Consider the following 18,715-nt stretch of genomic DNA (forward strand, 5'->3'; position numbering starts at 1 on the left):
ACCAGTCTCAAACCCATATGTATAATCCTCCCTTTCTGGTCTTTCAGTCTTTTTATGTATGTTGAATTGACTGACTTGGCAACAAAATACATTAACTCTATTTAGAGAGATGGATGGAGGATTTAGGGTTGGAGAAGGGGTTAAGTGTATTGAAGCGGGTCATGCCACAATCTCTGGTGATGGTCGTCCCAAATCCTAATGGGGGATTCCTTCCCTACGTGATCCTCCATGGTGCACCACCACCAAGCGGACTATTGTACTGTGGACGCACCACCCTAGCCCCATGGGAAAGGTCTCTCTCTGGAGGAGAAGGGACGGCATCTGCAGATTTATCACAATACCAACCCTAGGATCATGCACTGGTTGTTGGACCTACAGCCATTCTGTTTTTGTATAGACCATATGAAGGGCAAAGAACATAGGAATGTATATTTCCTATCCCCTTTTCATATGGAAAAAGATAGGGAAGCAAGCCACATTAGGGGAATGGTATGTGATTATTCGCTAGAAGTCGTCCCTTCTCCCGGAGGGTAGCCCTTTCCCATTAGGGAAGGAAGTTAAGGCTGCTACCCGGTAGTCCCCCAGGAGGTGGTATAATGTGGGAGGATCTCATGGGGAGGGGCTGTGGGCAGTAGACCTATGCACTGCTATAAGGCAGAGTGCCTCTGGGTTCTTAAAAGTACTGAAACAAAGAAGATCGACACAAACATAGGTAATCCAAATACTGGGACCAGGTGGCCCAGCTGAATGAAACCTGTGAAAGAGACGAATGACTTATGCAATGGGACCAGATACTGCTGGCAACGTTGTATAACATTTGACAATGCACTAAACACTGTCTCGGGCAGCCGCAGAAGACGGCAGGTGTGCTGCACACCAAATGTGGGCGATACACACCTTCGTCTCTGATCCGGAGGGAGAAAACTCCAAGGATGTTGGCAGTCCAGTGCGTCAGATGATCGTGTGGTCTGCCAGAGCAGACCGTTGCCTAGCAGCATCGAGAGGAGGAAGGAACAAAGGCAGTGGGGAATGCAGTCGCATAGTTGGAGGGAAAGTAAGATGCTGTAGCAGCTCAATGGAATGCCTTCCATCCCAGGAAGCCCAGGCGACCTGCCGAAAACCCCAACAAGGTAAAGGGTGGTATGGGAGCCGCGGAGGGGATGCAGGGATGCTTACCCAGAAGGTACATGCAGTTGTCCCTAGACCCCTTTGCAACTATAACGCTTGGTTGGCACCGCAGGGTCAGAAAGCCTACCAACCTTCTCATCATTGCAATGGTGAAACAAAGCCTGTTGATCACTATGGAAGGGTCAATGACCCCAACTATAATAGAGAACTCGAAAGGGAAGTCCCTCATGATAGTGGTGGTGATAAACCCACTGACAGCCAAAGGAGGGCCAGGGACCCTTAAAGAGATACAAGTAATTTTCCTCATGACAGTACTTGGCAGGGAAGTGAACCTAGTGAGCCAGGGCCGTGGACCCTTTTAATACTCAGAGTTGGGTGTTGTGAAACCTAAAGAAAAGAAGAATGGGGGAAGAGAGTCATTCACCCTGGTTGAAGGATCTGATAAGATACCAGGAGAGGGGAGCCATTCTCCTGGTAACGCTGATCGGCAGTAAGGTACAACAGGACTGAGGAAGGGAGTCATCCCTCCCACCCCGAGCTATCTGAGACTGGAGGTCAGCAGAAGGGAGGTATTCTCCTCGCCCACCAAGAGAGTATTGTGTCGGACTTTATGATCAGGGGAAGGGAGCCATTCCCCCTGATAATATGTGGAAGGTATTGTATAGAAATGCACTGGCCTGGGGAAGGGAGTTATTCCCCCGGGCTATATGAGACTGCCCCTTTATCTCCCTACCCCAAAGGGTAAAAGCAACACCCAACCCTTCCTTACCTATGGTAAAGTCTGAGATGATGTATTATTATAGTGTGGCAGACCGATTCACTATGATAGGTCCTGGGACAAAAAAGAAACAAAGTATGCTACCGTTAAGCACGAAGAGTATTGGACCAGCTGTTGTCAATCAAACTGACATTACGCTAGGGCAGTCGCAGCTAAAAAGTAAAGATGGACAAGGGGAACAACCTCTGGGAGAAGAGAAACATCCGGAAGGAGAAGTCAGCGAGCTAAGAGGCCGCCAAAAACCCTGCGAGTTGGAAACAGGACGCTCAAACGCTGGGTCTAAGCAACATTGGGGAATATCGAGAGTGAACCGAGGGACGTCAGGAAAGCATCTTGTCTGTCAACAACCTTGAAGCTGAGTCAGTGTGGTGGTGGCATGACCTGTGGTGGGTGGACCATGCAGTCCAAGAACTACGCCGAGACTGCCACCAATAGCTTACTGTAGAGCCACATAGGCAATTGCATGGGAAGTACGAGGAACTCTGGTGGTTGTGTGACCTGTAACGCATGGACCATTTGGTCTGAAACTTGTACCCAGAATGCCAGCCGTAATGGGCCCCAAAGTCAAGCAGGCTGAAGAAAAGAAGAAGAGAAAAAGAAGGAACCTGCAACCCATGACGAAACAAATTTTATTTATTTTGTCATTTATTTCAGCGCACAATGCCCATGGGCATCTCGGCGCTAGTTACATAAAGTGCATGGATATGGTTTCAAAACATTCTACATACATTCTTCAAGTGCAGGATATAGTTGCAGACATAGTAGGTGTTTGTAACCAACTTCGCCAAGCCTCTCCTCATGTTGCGTGGGGGCTATGAGAAGTGTGGATACATCATTAGTGAAAGGTAGGCATGTGGTTACAGACGTAGTAAGTAAATGTATACCACTTGGTCAAGCCGCTCCTCATGTTGTGAGGGGCTATGAGAAGTGTGGTTACAATATTAGTGAAAAGCAGGCATATGGATACAGACGTAACAGGTAAATGTGTACAGCTTCGCCAAGCTGCTCCTCATGTTGCGGGGGGCTATGAGAAGTGTGGTTACAACATTTGTGGAATGCTAACATATGGTTCTAGGCGTCGTAGGTATATGTATACACCTTCGTGCAGTTACTCCTCATGTTACTGCGGGCTATGAGAGGTATGTAGTACAGACACGGATCAAGAAATACATAACTTGGCATAGGGCAGCCAGGTGTTACTGGGGGCTACAGCGCTGTAGGTCAGCTGAAAGAAGAAGTTCCATGAAAGAAGGTAACGGGAACAGTAGTAAGTCCAGGATGGGGTTGGGAAAACTGGAGAAGGCAAAACCAAAAGACAAGAAAGAAGTAGATAATTTCATGAGGCAATTCTATGGTCAGTTCCATAAGACTATAGTATTGAAGAGTTCAGAAGGACTCAGGGAGCCTCTTCGTCAACCCAGTGGGGGCAAGTTGAAGGACAGCATTCAAGTAAAGATAACACTAACTCCATCAAGAGAACTTAAAGAATTGATGAAAAATCTAAAATTGGAGTAACTCAAGAAACCATTGAAAAATCAAGGAGAGCACAAGGAGTTTCTCCCTCGTCCCGGTGGGACAAGTTGAAAAACAGTGTTCAAGTCAAGAAAGTACTGCTAAAAGCTGATTATTAACTAGGAGAGGAGAGCCATTCTTCCAGTCCGCTGACAGGCTGCAGGTGTGGATGCTTCATTTACTCTGCCTGACCATAATTAAAGGAACATGCCTGACCCTCACTGCTCTTTGTAGGCATCTTCCTCGTCCCAGTACTAAAGTGGTGAAAGGGAGTAATCTTTATTACTCTTAGTTGCCTCTTCTTCACCCCAGTTTTGTCAAGTGTCACGTGGGGAAATGAGGGGAGCTGGCCCATAAAGGTCAAGGAAGGGTTAGGTTGGTCATCAATAGGGAAAGGGTGATACCATATCTCACCTATTTTACCTTTACTCCTTTTCCTTTTCATCCTCTTTCTGGTGAGTCTGGACTGGTGATAACTCATTTTCTTGGTCTATGGGATATGGATAACAATAACCCCATTCTCAAGGACCCTCAACCTCCCTGGCTTCTCCACCCCGGGGTCAGGATTCAAGAGCGATGACCTTTCCCTGGCCACCTGCGCATAGGATCCAAGGGGAGTAGGAGTGAGAATACCCTCAGGTTTCTCACAATACACAGTCAGATCTTATATGTAGTCGAACGTGAAGACAGAAAATTCACACACATAGTACTCAAGTGGACTCATCAGCGATGAGCACCTCATCCAGCCCTAGTTGTACGTTGCATTTATTTACTTGTAGTCCTTTCTTTGTAAGAGGAACATCAAAACTACAATCTGCAGAAGGCAAATTAAAATGCTGAACTTGCTGAGATACTTGCATCTGGTACTGGATAACATCAGAGCCCTGAAGACAAATAGAGCGATGGGGGTGGTCATGCACATAACCCTCAGGTAGCCCAAGCCTTCTGTCCAACACAATTTGCCCAATTAGGAGAACTGTGAGACTGCTCGCTGGACAATGGGTGCCACAGAAGGCATGGAGTCACTGGGCAGACTCAGTCTGTTTGTAGAGAAGAGGAGATATTATATATGGGTAGTACCTACCTACTGCAATGAATCTGGAGGTTTCATACATTCTTCCCTGAGTGTCAGAAAAGATGCAAATGCCCGGGTTATGAGGTGGAATTTTGATCTACAACCTTTTTCTTTTCTGTCGAACACAATGAAGAGGAAAAGAACAAGGAAATGTGGATTTTCTCAGTCACTTCCTTCTTATCGCTGAAGCATCTCGCTTAACGGGAGGGGTATGTGATGAATCTGGAGTTTTTGTCCCTTCTTCCCTGGGTTAGCCACGTACTTTGAGGCTAGGGAGGTGAGCCTGGTAAGCAACACCCTCCCTAAGGGTTTGGGCAAAGTGGGACCTCACTGGGAGTTACTCTTCTCAAGGGGACAAGGACACCCATACCCATGGGGACCTCCCTATAACTAAAGCATTATCTGCATGCATTGGAATCAGAGAAACTGATGTTGCATTCAGCGGTAGGGCTCAAAATAATTATTGAAAGTGCCTTTGGATATTTGGCTCAAGACAATGGGCCTCATTACGACCCAGGCGGTAAGGGGTTTACGGCGCCGTAAACAGCGCCGACCCTTACCGCCTGAGTACGAGGTCCCTTAGCGCCATGGCGGATTTAACACCTGCTTTTATTTATTTTTTTGTGTTTTGGTGGTATTGTTGCTCACTTCATTACTCTTTATGCAGATATTAAACACATCAAGTAATTTTTGTAGACCACATGTAGTCACATGGAGTCTTCATACATCAAACTTTGGATGGGGATATTATTCAATTTGGGGAATCTGACGACAATGCCTCAAAGGTTTGTCTAACGTCATGCAAAAAGTAATTAAAGTTTGCAGAGCTAAGTAGACAACCTTGCTTAAGGCCACGCGTAGTTGGAATTGCTGCGGACAGCAAACCCTCTAAAGTTAGTCTAATGCAAATTAATGTTTGCGAGTGAAGCGAATGGATGATGTGCAGTAATGTATAGGGACAGTCATGTCGTTGTAGTTTCAAAATCAGAAGGGGCCGTGAGATGGCATCAAAAGCGGTATGCAGATCTACAAAAGCAAAGTAAATCGCCTGTTTTGAAGCTTGAGGCTGAGTTTTTATTTCATTGAGACAGAGCAGATAGCGTCCATGCCAGTCAAAAAACCTGTCTGGAATGGTACTCTTCTTTTAGTTAATTTTGTCCATGCATTGAAGACACGGAGGATCAATTTGGCAAAAAGCTTACCAGGAGCATCTTGGAGTGCAATTGGTCTGTAATTAAGCGGTTGTGTATGGTCGCCCTTTTTATGGATGGCTACAATGATGGAAGTTTTCCAGGATGTAGGAATTACACGCAAGGAAATAATTTGCTGAAATAAGCTATTCAAAATTTCTGCCCATGCAGGTGGGTTCGTTTTAAACATAAAATTAGAGAGAGACCGTCGGGCCCATGGCTTTAGACGCACTGAGTTCCTTGATATAGTCTTCTATAATTGCAGGTGAACATTCTGATTTCCACCTTTCTTGATCTTCTGACAGGTGAGCAGAATGCGGAAAATTCACATCTGCATATAATTTAGAATAGTGAAGAATCCACTGTGATTCAGTGACGTTGTGAGATTGTACCATGGGTTGATGCTGTAGGGCACATGGATTAAATACAGCCCAGGTCTCTGCAGAATGTTTATTTGTTATTAATCTTAACATATGTTCACTGTCATTTTGTAGAATGTGGGCTCGGTGTTGTAGTTATGATATCTACATTTGGCCGTTTTCAGCCGATGAATCTGGGATGGATGATTCAATAACAGGATGCGGTTTTTTTTCTCGTTGGTATTGCGTTTTTCTCATTTTAACTTCAGGATTGAAAGTATGCAAATGTTCTGGCCGAGTTCGACCAAAAGAATGAGTTGGATTTCCGAAGGGTATTAGTAGATTTACATAATGTGTTGGTGTTATTGCTTTACTATTCCTGTCAACCACTCTGGTTAATGCCATTAGATTAACCTCTGACCAACGGAAACGGGTTTTGGCATTATTGACTATCAGATCTTGAGATAGGTGGAATTTAGTAGGTCGGTCACGGGCCCAGTCAATTGTCAATGCTAGAAAATTATGATCGCTATATAATTGCGAGATGACTTCAAATGATTGTATTCAAGTTAGAGTGAATGTACATATAATCAATAATGCTACTCGCCGTTTCCTTTTGCCATGTGGGCCGAGCTGGGGTATCACCTTGGTGGGAGCCATTAACCATATGGAAATTTCTTTCTGACATAAAGGCAGACCAACGATTGACTTTAAGACTGAGTCTGCCTTTCGGGTGGAAGCAATCAAGGTTAAGGCCACCCACTATGATTGTGTCTGTGATATCTGGGGTAATCATGACAAGGGGCCTCATTCCAAGGGTGGCACTCCCGTAATGAAGGGTGCCGGTACGGGACTGGCACCCTTCATTACAGGAGCGCTGATTACGAGGTTCCCTTTGCGGGACCCTGTAAGGACGCCTGGTGAAACCAGGCATCCTTTCCGGGTCCCGCGAGGGAGGTAATAACGGGCCAGTTGAAATGTGCCCGTTATTACCTCCCTCCCCATTCCCATTGAGCCCTATGGGGGCTCAAATGGTAATGGGGAATGGTTCCTGCCAGGAGGAATTACCGGGTCCTCCTATGTCGTAATGACCCGGTAAATCCCCATTGCAGGAACCCGATATTCTGACTGATATACCACTCGTATCACACCCATCTAAAAATACCCACCCAGGTCACAGTGGACTAGGAATCAGGCTGGTTTGTAAAGGGAAATATTTATTTATTCATTTAAAATTCAAATCAACACAAATTGTAATATATATAAATGGGTCAGCAATCACCAATGTGGTGACAAAACAATTCAGAAAATAAGTAAGGCAGTTGAATTCACTTTTGAGCAGCACAGAAGATAAAACACAGGGAAAAGAACAGTTTTGGTTTATGAAAGATAGCGCTTAGGTTAATATTTCCCCCTGCAAAGTTCTTAATTCACACATGAGCAATTCTACACAGATGTAAGTGAGCAGCAGGTATTCTGGAATGAACAACACTGTCTAGAGTTTGAATGCAATCTTCCCTCACCAAACAAGAGAGAAAACCGTTTTTGGAACTTTGACACTTTTAAAAATGACAGTTGAAAATGGCTTTGTGAACAATTAAAAGTGTGCAAAAATGTTTAAATTGATAAAAAAATTCCTACAAAAGTAACACTAAACAGTTCCTAACAAACACGAGCTACCAGATAAACAACAGTACACACTTTAGATCAGAATGGAAGTTAAACACTTTGGGTGGGAAAAGACACATATAAAATTTTAGCAAAATGCGAATTTGCGCCTAAATTTCACTATGCAATGTTTAATGAAAATGGGTCAAATACACTGTTTCGTAATGCAGTTTTTAGTTTTGGATGTAGCTACGGGTCTAAGTTTTAAGTGAGAGGCATGTTTGAAAAAATAGAACTGAGAAAAGTAGAAATTGGGTTTTAAAAATGACAGATTGGGTTTATTTAAACTATATTAATGACTATGAAAAAGAGAATCCCACCCGTGAATCTCCACAGTTACGCACGACCGATTGTAACTCTTCACGTGTGATACTCTGTTGTCCGTTCTGGGAATTACTTCATTTAAACCAAATCACTACTGGCTTATGGTTTTGTAAAACAAATGAGAAAAATCAGTGCAAGAATGGTTCTGACAATATTAAAGGTTCTTAAGTTAAAGATGGGATAGGTTGAGGTTGGGGTAGTACAAGGCAAATATATACTATGGGTTACTATGATTCCTGTTTATACTTACAGTCCACTGTAATATAAGATTGGACAGTCAGGGTTCTGGTCATCCCGGATCGGGTCTATCGGCTGCAGGGCACCTCTAGCAGGATGGTCAACTGGGCGGTTCTGGTCAATTTGACTGCCACCTCAGACTGGATTTGGATTGGATTGGTCTTTCTGGTCACTGGACACAGTAGATTAGCGGGATGGCGAGTTCAGTAGGCAAGCATGAATGGTAGCAAGCCAGACTGGATCAGAATTAATTCCTGAAGTTCTTTTGGGATGGTTCTGGATTTGGGCCTAGCTGAAAAGAGTTCAGCAACGGCTGGGCCTGGTTTGCAAAGTAGTGTGGATCAGGACAAGATGAAGAAGTCAGGAACAAAGCGCTGCGCGGAAATCAGGATGTAGTCAGGAATCAGTGTGTGTCTATGTGTGATGAATTTCCTATATTTATCATGCCAAGTGACATCACAAAGTTTAAGGTAGGGGCAGAATTTCAAACCACACCCCCACAGCTGTGAGTGGTCAAAGGCACTTGCCTTGTTCTGGTTGGAAGTCAGAAAAGAGCTGTCATCTTTATGATGTGATTTAGGAACTCCCACATTGATTTGAACCACAATTTAACTTTTGCACAAATGCACATTTCTATAATTATGCCCCCCTAATAAAACCGGACACATACATTATATATTTTGTGAGTTATCTTTACGTCCAATTCCCATCTCTGTGAGAGCTGTCTTTGTCGTTCTGTGGAATTTTGTCCATTTTAATCATAACGGTTTGGCCTAACAATTTCTAATTTAGTACTTATCTGGGGGATGACCCCAAGAACGTGGGTATACAATATCATATTTGCAGCATCAATAGTTTTGCCACAATTATTCTTTTCCTGTAACTTTGGTTCCTTATGTAGTATAGGGTTCACTAACGTCTCCACAGAAAGAGCATCAAATTAGATTTATAACTAATGAAGGAGGACAGAACTACCAATTTTTAGATCTGTCCTCCTTCATTGGGCAAAGTTAAAGGTTTTCAAAACTTAATCACAGATAGGAATTTTAAACAGATTTCAGAAGGCGGTTTCAGCATTTTTTTTGTCTCTGCTTTCAACAGACAACAGCCGTCAAGTCCCGTTGATCAGGGTGGGGTGTAGAGGGACGTTTCCTGCCCCTCCCCAGAAGAGATCAGTGTTCAGCCTTCCATGTCCTTGGCTCAGCCAAAGACGAATGTCTAATGAGGTCTTTGTTCTAAATATGCGAGAACCTCCAGCATCAATTAAGCCTTCCTGGTAGCAGCAGAGTGTCAACATGAAGTGTCATCTTTCCCAGGCTGGGCACTGTCCAATCAGAATTAACCAGTTAACTCCAAACTGGGTTACTTTAAGATTCACCTAAAATCTTTCATTTGAAAGATATAAAAATGAACAGAGTTTATAGGGGATTTTGACAATTAAAGGAATTAAGCCCTTCACAAAAACAGGCTTTTAAACAGGCAAATTTTGCACATCTTCAGAGTCTTTTACATAAGCTTTTCCTCTGCAGCATACTCATCTATTTAGCACCATTTCTGTCTTTGAGTGCTGGAAATTGTCTGCAGTCTGGAAATAAATATTTAGCCTTTACTTGGAGTTTTCTCTGCACAGCTGAAATTGTTATATGTTGCCACTTTTAGCCGCATTTCTCCTGTGGAACTTGAAATAAATGTTGCTGGGTTGCCATTTTCATGAACTACATTTCTTAGCTGCTGTCAGTCAGTGAGGCCTGGGTTTTCTGGCCACACTGGATGATCTGTGATTTCAGCACACTTTTAATTTCAATAGTTCACTTGGAAAATGACTGAATTTAGCGCCAAAACAGTACTTTGAAGGTTGTAATTGGTTGGGGAAGCCACATTTTAAAGGGATTTTTTTGGTTTTTAGACCACTTCGTTGGGCTTGCTTCATGTTACGTGTAACAGCACCCACTGGCATTCTCCTGCAGTGAGTTCTGTTTTTACCCCAACTTTGACTGTGTGTGGCAGGGGTGTGCAGCCTTTTGTGATGGTGAACCCTGCGCAGTTTTGCAGATTTTTGAGCGCACAGGGGTTAGCATCTCCATTTTTGGCTGTTTCCTTCCCCATTGGCAAAGGGGTGCAGTGGAGCGCATCAGTGTGGGTAAAAATATCCCACAGAATTGACAAAAGCATACTGGCAAGTCCCCCTGAATTCAGATGACAGGGAAAAAACAGCTTTCTCTACACCCTAGGGGATGTTCAGTTTAAAGTCCTTCACTTTGGGCTACTTGGAGCCCTGCAACCTTCCAGATACTAATGGATAGAGTGCTTAGATCCTACTTTGATTTCACTGGGTCCTACTTGGACGATATAGTTATACATAGTAACACCTGGCCGAAGCATATGTACCATCTATATGAAATCATCACTCACAATTTACAGAAAGCAGGCCTATGTGCAAACCCCAAAAAATGTCATCTAGCACAGTCTGCAGTGAAGTTTCTAGGATACCTCCTAGTGAATGGGTTGATTCAGCCCCAAATTGAAAATGTCACGGCCATACACTCAACACCAGTTCCCAAGACCAAACGAGCCTTCCTGGGATTAACAGGATATTATAGGAGGTTCATTCCCAATTATTCCACACTGGTCCCCAGTTTCACTGATAATTTGAAGAATGCACAACATCAAACACGTATCTAGGTAGAAGCAGACCAAAGAAGCTTTGATGTCTAAATCAAATACTATCGCAGGAACCCGTGCTGAAAATGTCTGACTTCAACAGGCAATTTATACATCAAATAAACGCCAGCAAAGTAGGCCTGCCTGGATGCATTTTCCCTGGAACATGATGGACTAGAACACCCTGTCCTATATACCATTAGGAAGTTGATTCCTAGGGAATGGGCCTATGCCACCTTCGAGTTGGAAGCCTTAGCCATCGAATGGGCTGAAGTCCGTCTTTGATACTATTTGACGGGAAGGAAGTTCCGATTAGTAGCTGACGATTAGCCCCTAACCTGGATGAGTGTCAGAAAAGATTTAAATGCACGGGTTATGAGGTCGTTTTTGGATCTACAACCTTTTTGTTTTTCTGTCGAGCATCAATAAGGAAAAGAACAAGAAAATGTGGATTTTCTTAGTCATTTCCTCCTGTGGCTTAGCGGGAGGGGCATGTGAGGAATATGGAGGCGTCTTCCCTTCACCCCTGGGTGATGCCCCCCCTTTGAGGGTAGTGCAGTGAGTCCGCTATGCAAAACCCTCCCTAGGTGTTTGGAAACGCAGAACCTCACTGGGAGTGTCTCCCCTCAAGGGTACAAGTACTCTCATTCCCATGGGGAACTTCCTATAACTAAAGCATTATCTGCATATATAGGAATTCAAGAAACTGATATTACATTTAGCGGTGGAACTCAACATAATATTGAAGTGCCTTTGGATGTTTGGCTCAAGACAACGCTGGTCTCTAAGTGGGCTTGACAGTTGAACATAAATAGCACGCCCCTTTTTGGTCACAGAGCGAAAATAAAAGGTGCAATCACCTTTGACTAGAGGAGAAGAAGCAATACACAAAGACAAGCCTCCAACATGAGCACGCCACTGAAGGGAGGAGCCATGCTGCACAGTGGAGCTGGCTGTGGCGCAGAGAGGGAGGCGAAGGAGCGAGGCGCCGCCAACCAGGCATAGAGACATGCGGAGTCAGCAAGGTGAAGCAGAGCAGGCTTTATCTGAGGGTGCGAAGACGCAGAGGACATGGTGGGCCCGGGGCCAGAGAAACAACGTGGAACTCGGAACTCGAGGGAGGAGCAAATCCTTTGCTCGCAACGAAGAAGCCAAGTAGTAGAGAAACGCTGATATGAGTGTAACACAAAACTCACTTGTGTCCAGAAGAGAACACCAGAAAGCCGTGGAGAATGCCACTGCTACGGAGCAGCCACCACCTAACTGGAGCAAACTCTGCAACAGAGAAAGTACCCAGGTTGCCCATAGTGGAGGGTGGGACGGGCAAGAGACACCAGAGAGTTAAAGGGGAAGAATAAGGGTTACGAGAGCCCAAGAAACCCAAATATTGTAATCAGACAAATGGCTCACAGACTGAGTGGTGGAGAGGTATTAAGAAGGTATCCCTCCACCTGCAACAACTTTGTCATTCGATCTTTTCAGGAACTTGAGATTTTATTTTGTAAACTGGAGAAAGCTTTGAAACTTTGACAAGGTGGACACAAACTGTTAAATCAGAGAGAATTGATTTCTACGGCTAAGCATTGGATCCAAAGTCAGTAGGGATTCCTGGAAATGCTGAGAGAGATTGTGGTGAACAACTCTGAAGGCAGGGCACTGCCTAGCATTCATTTATATTGTCCAATGTGGTAGGGGCAGTTTAGAGGATAGGTTTGGATAGAGGACCATTTTTGTTTGTTTTTTACTATTGACAAGCCCTGTACTATAGTTTGATCGGAAGGGAACTCACCTTTTAGCAAAAGGACAGAAAGGCTTGCCGCACTACCTTATCTACAGTATGGGTATAGAGTGAAGGGTGTGGCAATGTTGTCGTTTGTTGAAGTGAATGTGGAGCACAGAAATACCCATACTTTTGATACCACTGTCAAGGATAGTGGGGGGTGAGGGGGTGGATCTTCCTTCAGTGAGCTCCAGCTTCTTGATGTTCACACATTGACCTTCCTAGTGTAACTCCACCCACAAACATTGCTGTATGCAACGGGGTAGGGCAGTACATATATATCCGGTTGAGCAATACTCAATTTTCTATGTAGCTTGGTCAAAGGATTTCTTGAAAAGGCATTGCATTTAAAAGCAGCCCAACCAAGGGAGTGAAGGAATGCGGCAGAGGTGTACAACAGACTGTTATTTGCATGGTAGAATGCACTGTGTTCCTTTGAATGATTGTGGTGCCCCCACTCCATTTTCAGTTCCAGGGTTGTCTCTTGTCCACAGTAATGACTCTTGCCATCTCAAGGTGGAAGTGCTAACACCGAATTTAGTACCCAGCATGCTGACCAGCACATTGCAGCATTACTGTGGAAGCAAACCAGTGAGGCCTGCAAACATTACAGGACACTAGCCTGTTAATCATTGGGGGAGGGATGAATGGGACCCTGGGTCATCGACAATGAAGCAGATGTGGTCATTGCCAATTTGTGACAATCCATATTGTTCTAAACAGTGGCATGTTGTGATGGAGCATTCCGATGATGCCAGGCACAGGGATGATGTCGCTAACAAACAGTTATTTTTAGATTTAACACTGTTCCATGCCTCCCTTTTATTGTCTGAAAAAAAAGTTTCAGCGTAAACCAACAAGATGAGATCGTTGTCTTTTGTCTACTTGGCAACTTACGACTTCTAATGTTTTCTTTCTTGACTGCAGCAAATCTGGAGCAAACTCATCTTCTAGTTTGGGGGACATTGTGCCTAGTTCCAGAAGATCCACTCCCCCCTCGTCTGGTGAGTGTTACGTTGTCACCTTTTCCAATTGCTGAATGTCAGATCGCGTTAAACCCATAATTGCAAGTGTCTCTGGGCTGGTGCCTCTCAAACCAAGGAGGACAGAGGGGCGTGGGGTGTGTGTGTGAAAAGACATATCAGAAACATGTTAAAACCCGGTATCTGAATATCGCATGGTGTGACTCCTGGTTTGGAATGCGAAGGACTGAGTTTTAAAGCAACGTGTTACACTTGTGCCTGGTAATTTGGCTGGTAATCCTGGTACTTTTAAAGTAAACAGAAGAAAATAGAATGTTATATAAGGTTGAATTCGCTTTTACAGTACGCAGTACCTCTGTTGACTCCTAATATATTGATTCCGGGGAAGGAAAGGCAGAGGGCTATATTGACCTTCTCTTTATGCTCATAGACGTCTACTATGAACCTTAAGTGTTCGGTAAATATATATATATATTTTTTTAATCCCCTTCAGTTTATGAATAAAGTGCTTTTCTGTGTTTGGATAATGTTATATGTAGAATACCTTGAAATGCAACTATCATGGTGATGATGTATATAAAACAAGGACATTGCAAGGTTATTCTGAAAATGCATTGCACCAGAGATGACCTGAGGCAGACGGTAAATAAGTGAAAAAATGCCAAAGAGTTGAGTCCTGGGTTTGAATGACTTTTTGTCAGCAGGAAAATATTTGGAAACGTTTGACCCACTTGCTGATTTGTTGGCGAGTAGATGCAGTCACAAGTATGATGGGTGTGACTGGGACAATGTGAAGGGGCATATCACCTAGATAAAGAGTTTAAGTACCCTAAAATGCTGCAGGTCAAACTGGGTTCCATGGATCAAAAGCATAAATAAAATTATAACTTATAACCTGGATTGTTCTGAATTCATTGCAACTGTTCTTACAAAATAGAGCCAGTCTTACATTTCGAAGAAGATTCCTGAGTTTTAAAGTGAAACCCTCAGACTTCTCAGGGATGCATTTAAAGCAAACACATATAAGGATATTTGGGATATTTGCATGTGCCCTTTTGATTCAAACCATGCATTTATTGTATTATGACCTTTTTTGTTCAGGGTAGAATCTCTGCGAAGAACACTCTGAAGTAGCCTATATACATGTTGGCGTATTAAAAAACACCCAATAAATAAGCAAAAAGTGAGATTTGTTGTTCCATCATAAACCCTACAGTGAGGGGTTATAAATGCCAATCTATACACATGGTTAATAGATCTTTTTTATTAAAATATGAAGACTGCATGGATATTAAATAAAGATATTGAATATTTGACAGGTTCACATATATGAGGAAGAGTTTACGCATAGCCATTAATGTATTGGTAATTGCAACACAGTTTTTGCCATTCAATCAGGTGTGTTTGAACAACCAAACCATGCTAATAGTAATACTTAATTTCCCTTGATGTTTTATTACACATGCCCATTGTGAGAAACCTGAAGGTGTCTCACTTACTAGTCCCTTGGGATCTGTCATCCAGGTGGCTAGACACGGCCATCGCTTTTGCATCCAGTTCCTGGGGGTGGACCCGTGAGGGAGGATCACCTGGACAGGGGGTCACCAATGTCACCCATTGGTGAGATGCAGTATCCCTCTTCTTCTAACACCTTTTCCCTATCCTGCCACGTAGGAAACTCTGACATTCACCCCTCCTCCCCCTTTTTCCAACACAGACACTTTCGAACACCACGGAAGGCAACAGACTGACACCAGGGCCGTTTACCTGACATGTCCCAACACAAGGGTCAGGCAAAATCAGGCAATTGACCAGAATCACACACAACTGAAAGCCCTTTCCCTTTATCCAGTGATAAAAGGTGGAGTACGAGAGAACACACTACGAATAAGGCAGCCTGCACGACGAGACAGCTATCTCATTATGGCAATTCAAGAGGAGGAGAAAGGCGGTGAGTATCCAAGGGGCGACAAGGAGAGAAGCAACCTTGCCCTTTCTGACCCAGACCCGCAAAGCCTCAGTGAAAGGAATCCTTAGCCAGTGTGTGTTGTAGCAGAAGCCCTCCTACACTGATAAACAGGACAGGGAGAGGTGCTTGCTACCGTGGGACCGTCCTTGACTCCAGAGACAAGAAAAGCTAAGCGGTTCATCATGGCCGGTGAGTCGGAGCAAAGAACCAATACGAAACCGAACTGTGTTGAACGAAAGAAGCGAATAACAAATTAAGGGAAAATCAAAGAACTGTTAACTCCTGAAGGGAAAACCAGGCACAGAGGGGTCCGGCACCATGTGAGTGCTCACTTGAGAGACTCTGGCTAATTCCCCATTGTTGAGACTACCAATAACAGAAGGCCGCAGGAAAAAGGTCAAAGTGTTCATGGGGGGGGCTAGCAAAATGCCCTGTACAGTCGAAAATCTTTGACCGACAAACCATTGGAAAACCAAGGGAAGTGAATCCAGAATAGTAAGAAAGTAGAAGAAACTAAGCGGCTGGGAAACGTGAACCTGACGAAAGGATACCTGCGGAACGGGGCAAAATATGATGCCCCGATGATCATTGTGTTGACAAGAGTGAATCCGACAGAGGGATATCCACAGTGAACTGTTTAAAAAGACATTAAGACTTGTGAATGCCACAGGTGAAACTGATTTGGGAAAAGCCATGGTGAACCCAACAGAGGGACGCAAACATTTGAGAAGGGTCTGAGCCAGGAAGAGGGGGATCCAGGGATGAAAAGCCATCACCCACCGATACGAGAATGTAACAGATAAAATTGTTTGAATAAAGGCCATACTGAACCCAAAGGAGGGAGGCTGATATTCGAGAGGTGTCTGAGCAAAGAAGAGGGGGAACCAGGGGTGAAGAACCATCACCCCAAGTGCAATCAGAAAATAACTTTCTTTTGTTGTTGTTTTGAACATAGCAGGCCCTCAGAAGCAAGATACTTAACCACTGAAGGTCCTGATATCAACAGGAACCTTTTGTGTATCTGAGCCCAGAAGAGGGGGATCCAGGGGTGAAAAGGACATCACTCAACGTACATAAGGAAAATAACGTTTTGTTTGTTATTTTGAACACCTCAGGTCCTCGGAGGCAAGAGACTTTTTTGTAGAAAGAGAGACTTAACCACTGAAGGTTCTGATACCCGAGAACGGAACTGTTGGCTCGTGCTGGGAAAGCTCGAGCGTGTGCTGTGCCCAGAAGTCCCGCCTTGTCTCGTGCTCAAAACGTGCGAAGGGAGACCTCCGGCTAACACATTCTGACTTATCAATTTTGAACACTTTTTTTTTCTTGTGAACCCTATCCAACACTCTTTTTGTATTTAGTTGTAAGGATTGGCAATAGTTATTTTTTTTTGTATCACCCTTTTATTTGACAAGACGCCACTAGGACTGCCTTATTATTATTTGATGGTTGTAGCTTGCTCCCATCTTAGATTTAGGTTTAGATTAGGCATTTTTCCAACCTACCTATACAGTTTAATAAACACTCTTGAACTGTGATCACTTGTGTCACTCTTTACTGTCGCCACCATGAGTTCCTTACACTATTCACTTCCAACACCCTTAGCCTTTCCTTCACAATCGCACTACATTCTGGCGTGCATCCCCAATGGCTCCTCCCAATTAAGCTCTGCGGGCTTGGGGTGATGTGTTCATATGTCATCCGTCATAAATGAACTAAAAAACCCTGACATCAAATCCTGCAACACACACATCACCAGAGTATACACTTGGGTATATCATCTTAGTATATTTTAGGTAATTACAACTGTTTTACAGTAAGATTAAAACCTATACAACCTTTCTAATACAGTGTAGGAAATATGTACCCACATACATCATCATGAATATTAAAATTATTCATTTCATAGCGAGGACAGCGCTACTGGGTGTACACAAGTGTTTAAAGGCGTGGCGAGGCATGGAGGGGGGGAGTGGAGTACAAGGTAAGTAGCATAAAATAATAAATAAATAGGGCCAGCTGGTGGCAAGTGCAAGGTAAGTGCAGAACAAGTGCTGGGAAGGGGGGGCTGTAGGATACTGAGACAGTCCCCCAGTGCAGGGGTTGACAGGGAGGCAGTGCAGGTGGAGAGTGGAAGGGCCCAGGACCGAGGTCGCAGACAGTGGACCAGTTGTAGCAGGGGAGAGGGAGAGAGAAAGCAGAAGCAAAGAGGAAGGTTTTGAGGTGCTTCAGTAAAAGAAGATGGTTCTCCTCCAGATAGTGCGCGGTAGAAAACACTATGCCACATAGAACGAACAAGTACAACTGAACCCGTCTTTAAAGCCACTGTATAGTAATGAAATTGCGGTATAAACTCATCAAAAGTTACTTACATTATATTTGCATTTTCCATTGTGTCTCTGTGTAGGGCAGACCCGAAACACCACTCCTTCTTTGCCGACGTTACTTCTTCTAATGAACGTGGCTCATCGTTTCGTTTCTGAAATTTTATTCATTATCTTTTCTTAGTCTTTCAGGATGGTCCCGGCCTGTCAAGGTCAAATCACAATAGAACCTTATATTGGGTCGTGGGCCTTTCTGCCACCCGAGCAAAACATCAAAGCAGCTGACCTTCACTTTGAGCGAGCACACATTTCTAGTTAGCTCCAGTTAGTGTAAGGGCATCTTGTCTGCGTGCCTTTTTTTTTATTGTCCCTATGGGTCGGCCATGTGTTTGTAATACGGAAACATTCTATAATTTTTGTAAAAATGATTTATATTACTGTTTGGTTTAATTGCAATGGGCCTGCAACATGAGGAGACTCGAGAGAACAGACAATCGAATTACAATCATTTAAACCGTGATGTGTATTTCTCAATGAGCTCTGCTTTAGGTGGACATGGAACAGAGGCAATGTTGGGTGGCAATGCAGTTGTCCCCTGCATAGGTTCGTTCACCACTCCATGTATGTGCCTATCGAGGACATCTACGATAAGTCTCTCAATAAACTCATATTGCATATCCTCAAACACTGGTTTGATCACCCATTGTTTACTTCTTTTAGTGAAGGCCTT

The 18,715-nt window shown here is 43.9% G+C and overlaps 1 protein-coding gene across 8 annotated transcripts in view; it reads left to right on the plus strand.

Moving 5' to 3' along the window:
* Nucleotides 1-18,715, plus strand: part of CACNB2 (calcium voltage-gated channel auxiliary subunit beta 2) — a 1,556,216-nt gene that overhangs the window by 1,304,409 nt on the left and 233,092 nt on the right. For all 8 annotated transcript variants that reach the window (XM_069648579.1, XM_069648581.1, XM_069648584.1 and 5 more), the window contains one exon: nt 13,640-13,716. In XM_069648579.1, coding sequence (XP_069504680.1) covers nt 13,640-13,716 — 77 coding nt within the window. The remainder of the gene's footprint in view (nt 1-13,639; nt 13,717-18,715) is intronic.

Source organism: Ambystoma mexicanum, chromosome 2q (genome assembly GCF_040938575.1).
Source record: "Ambystoma mexicanum isolate Mex_15411 chromosome 2q, UKY_AmexF1_1, whole genome shotgun sequence".
Taxonomy (NCBI): domain Eukaryota; kingdom Metazoa; phylum Chordata; class Amphibia; order Caudata; family Ambystomatidae; genus Ambystoma; species Ambystoma mexicanum.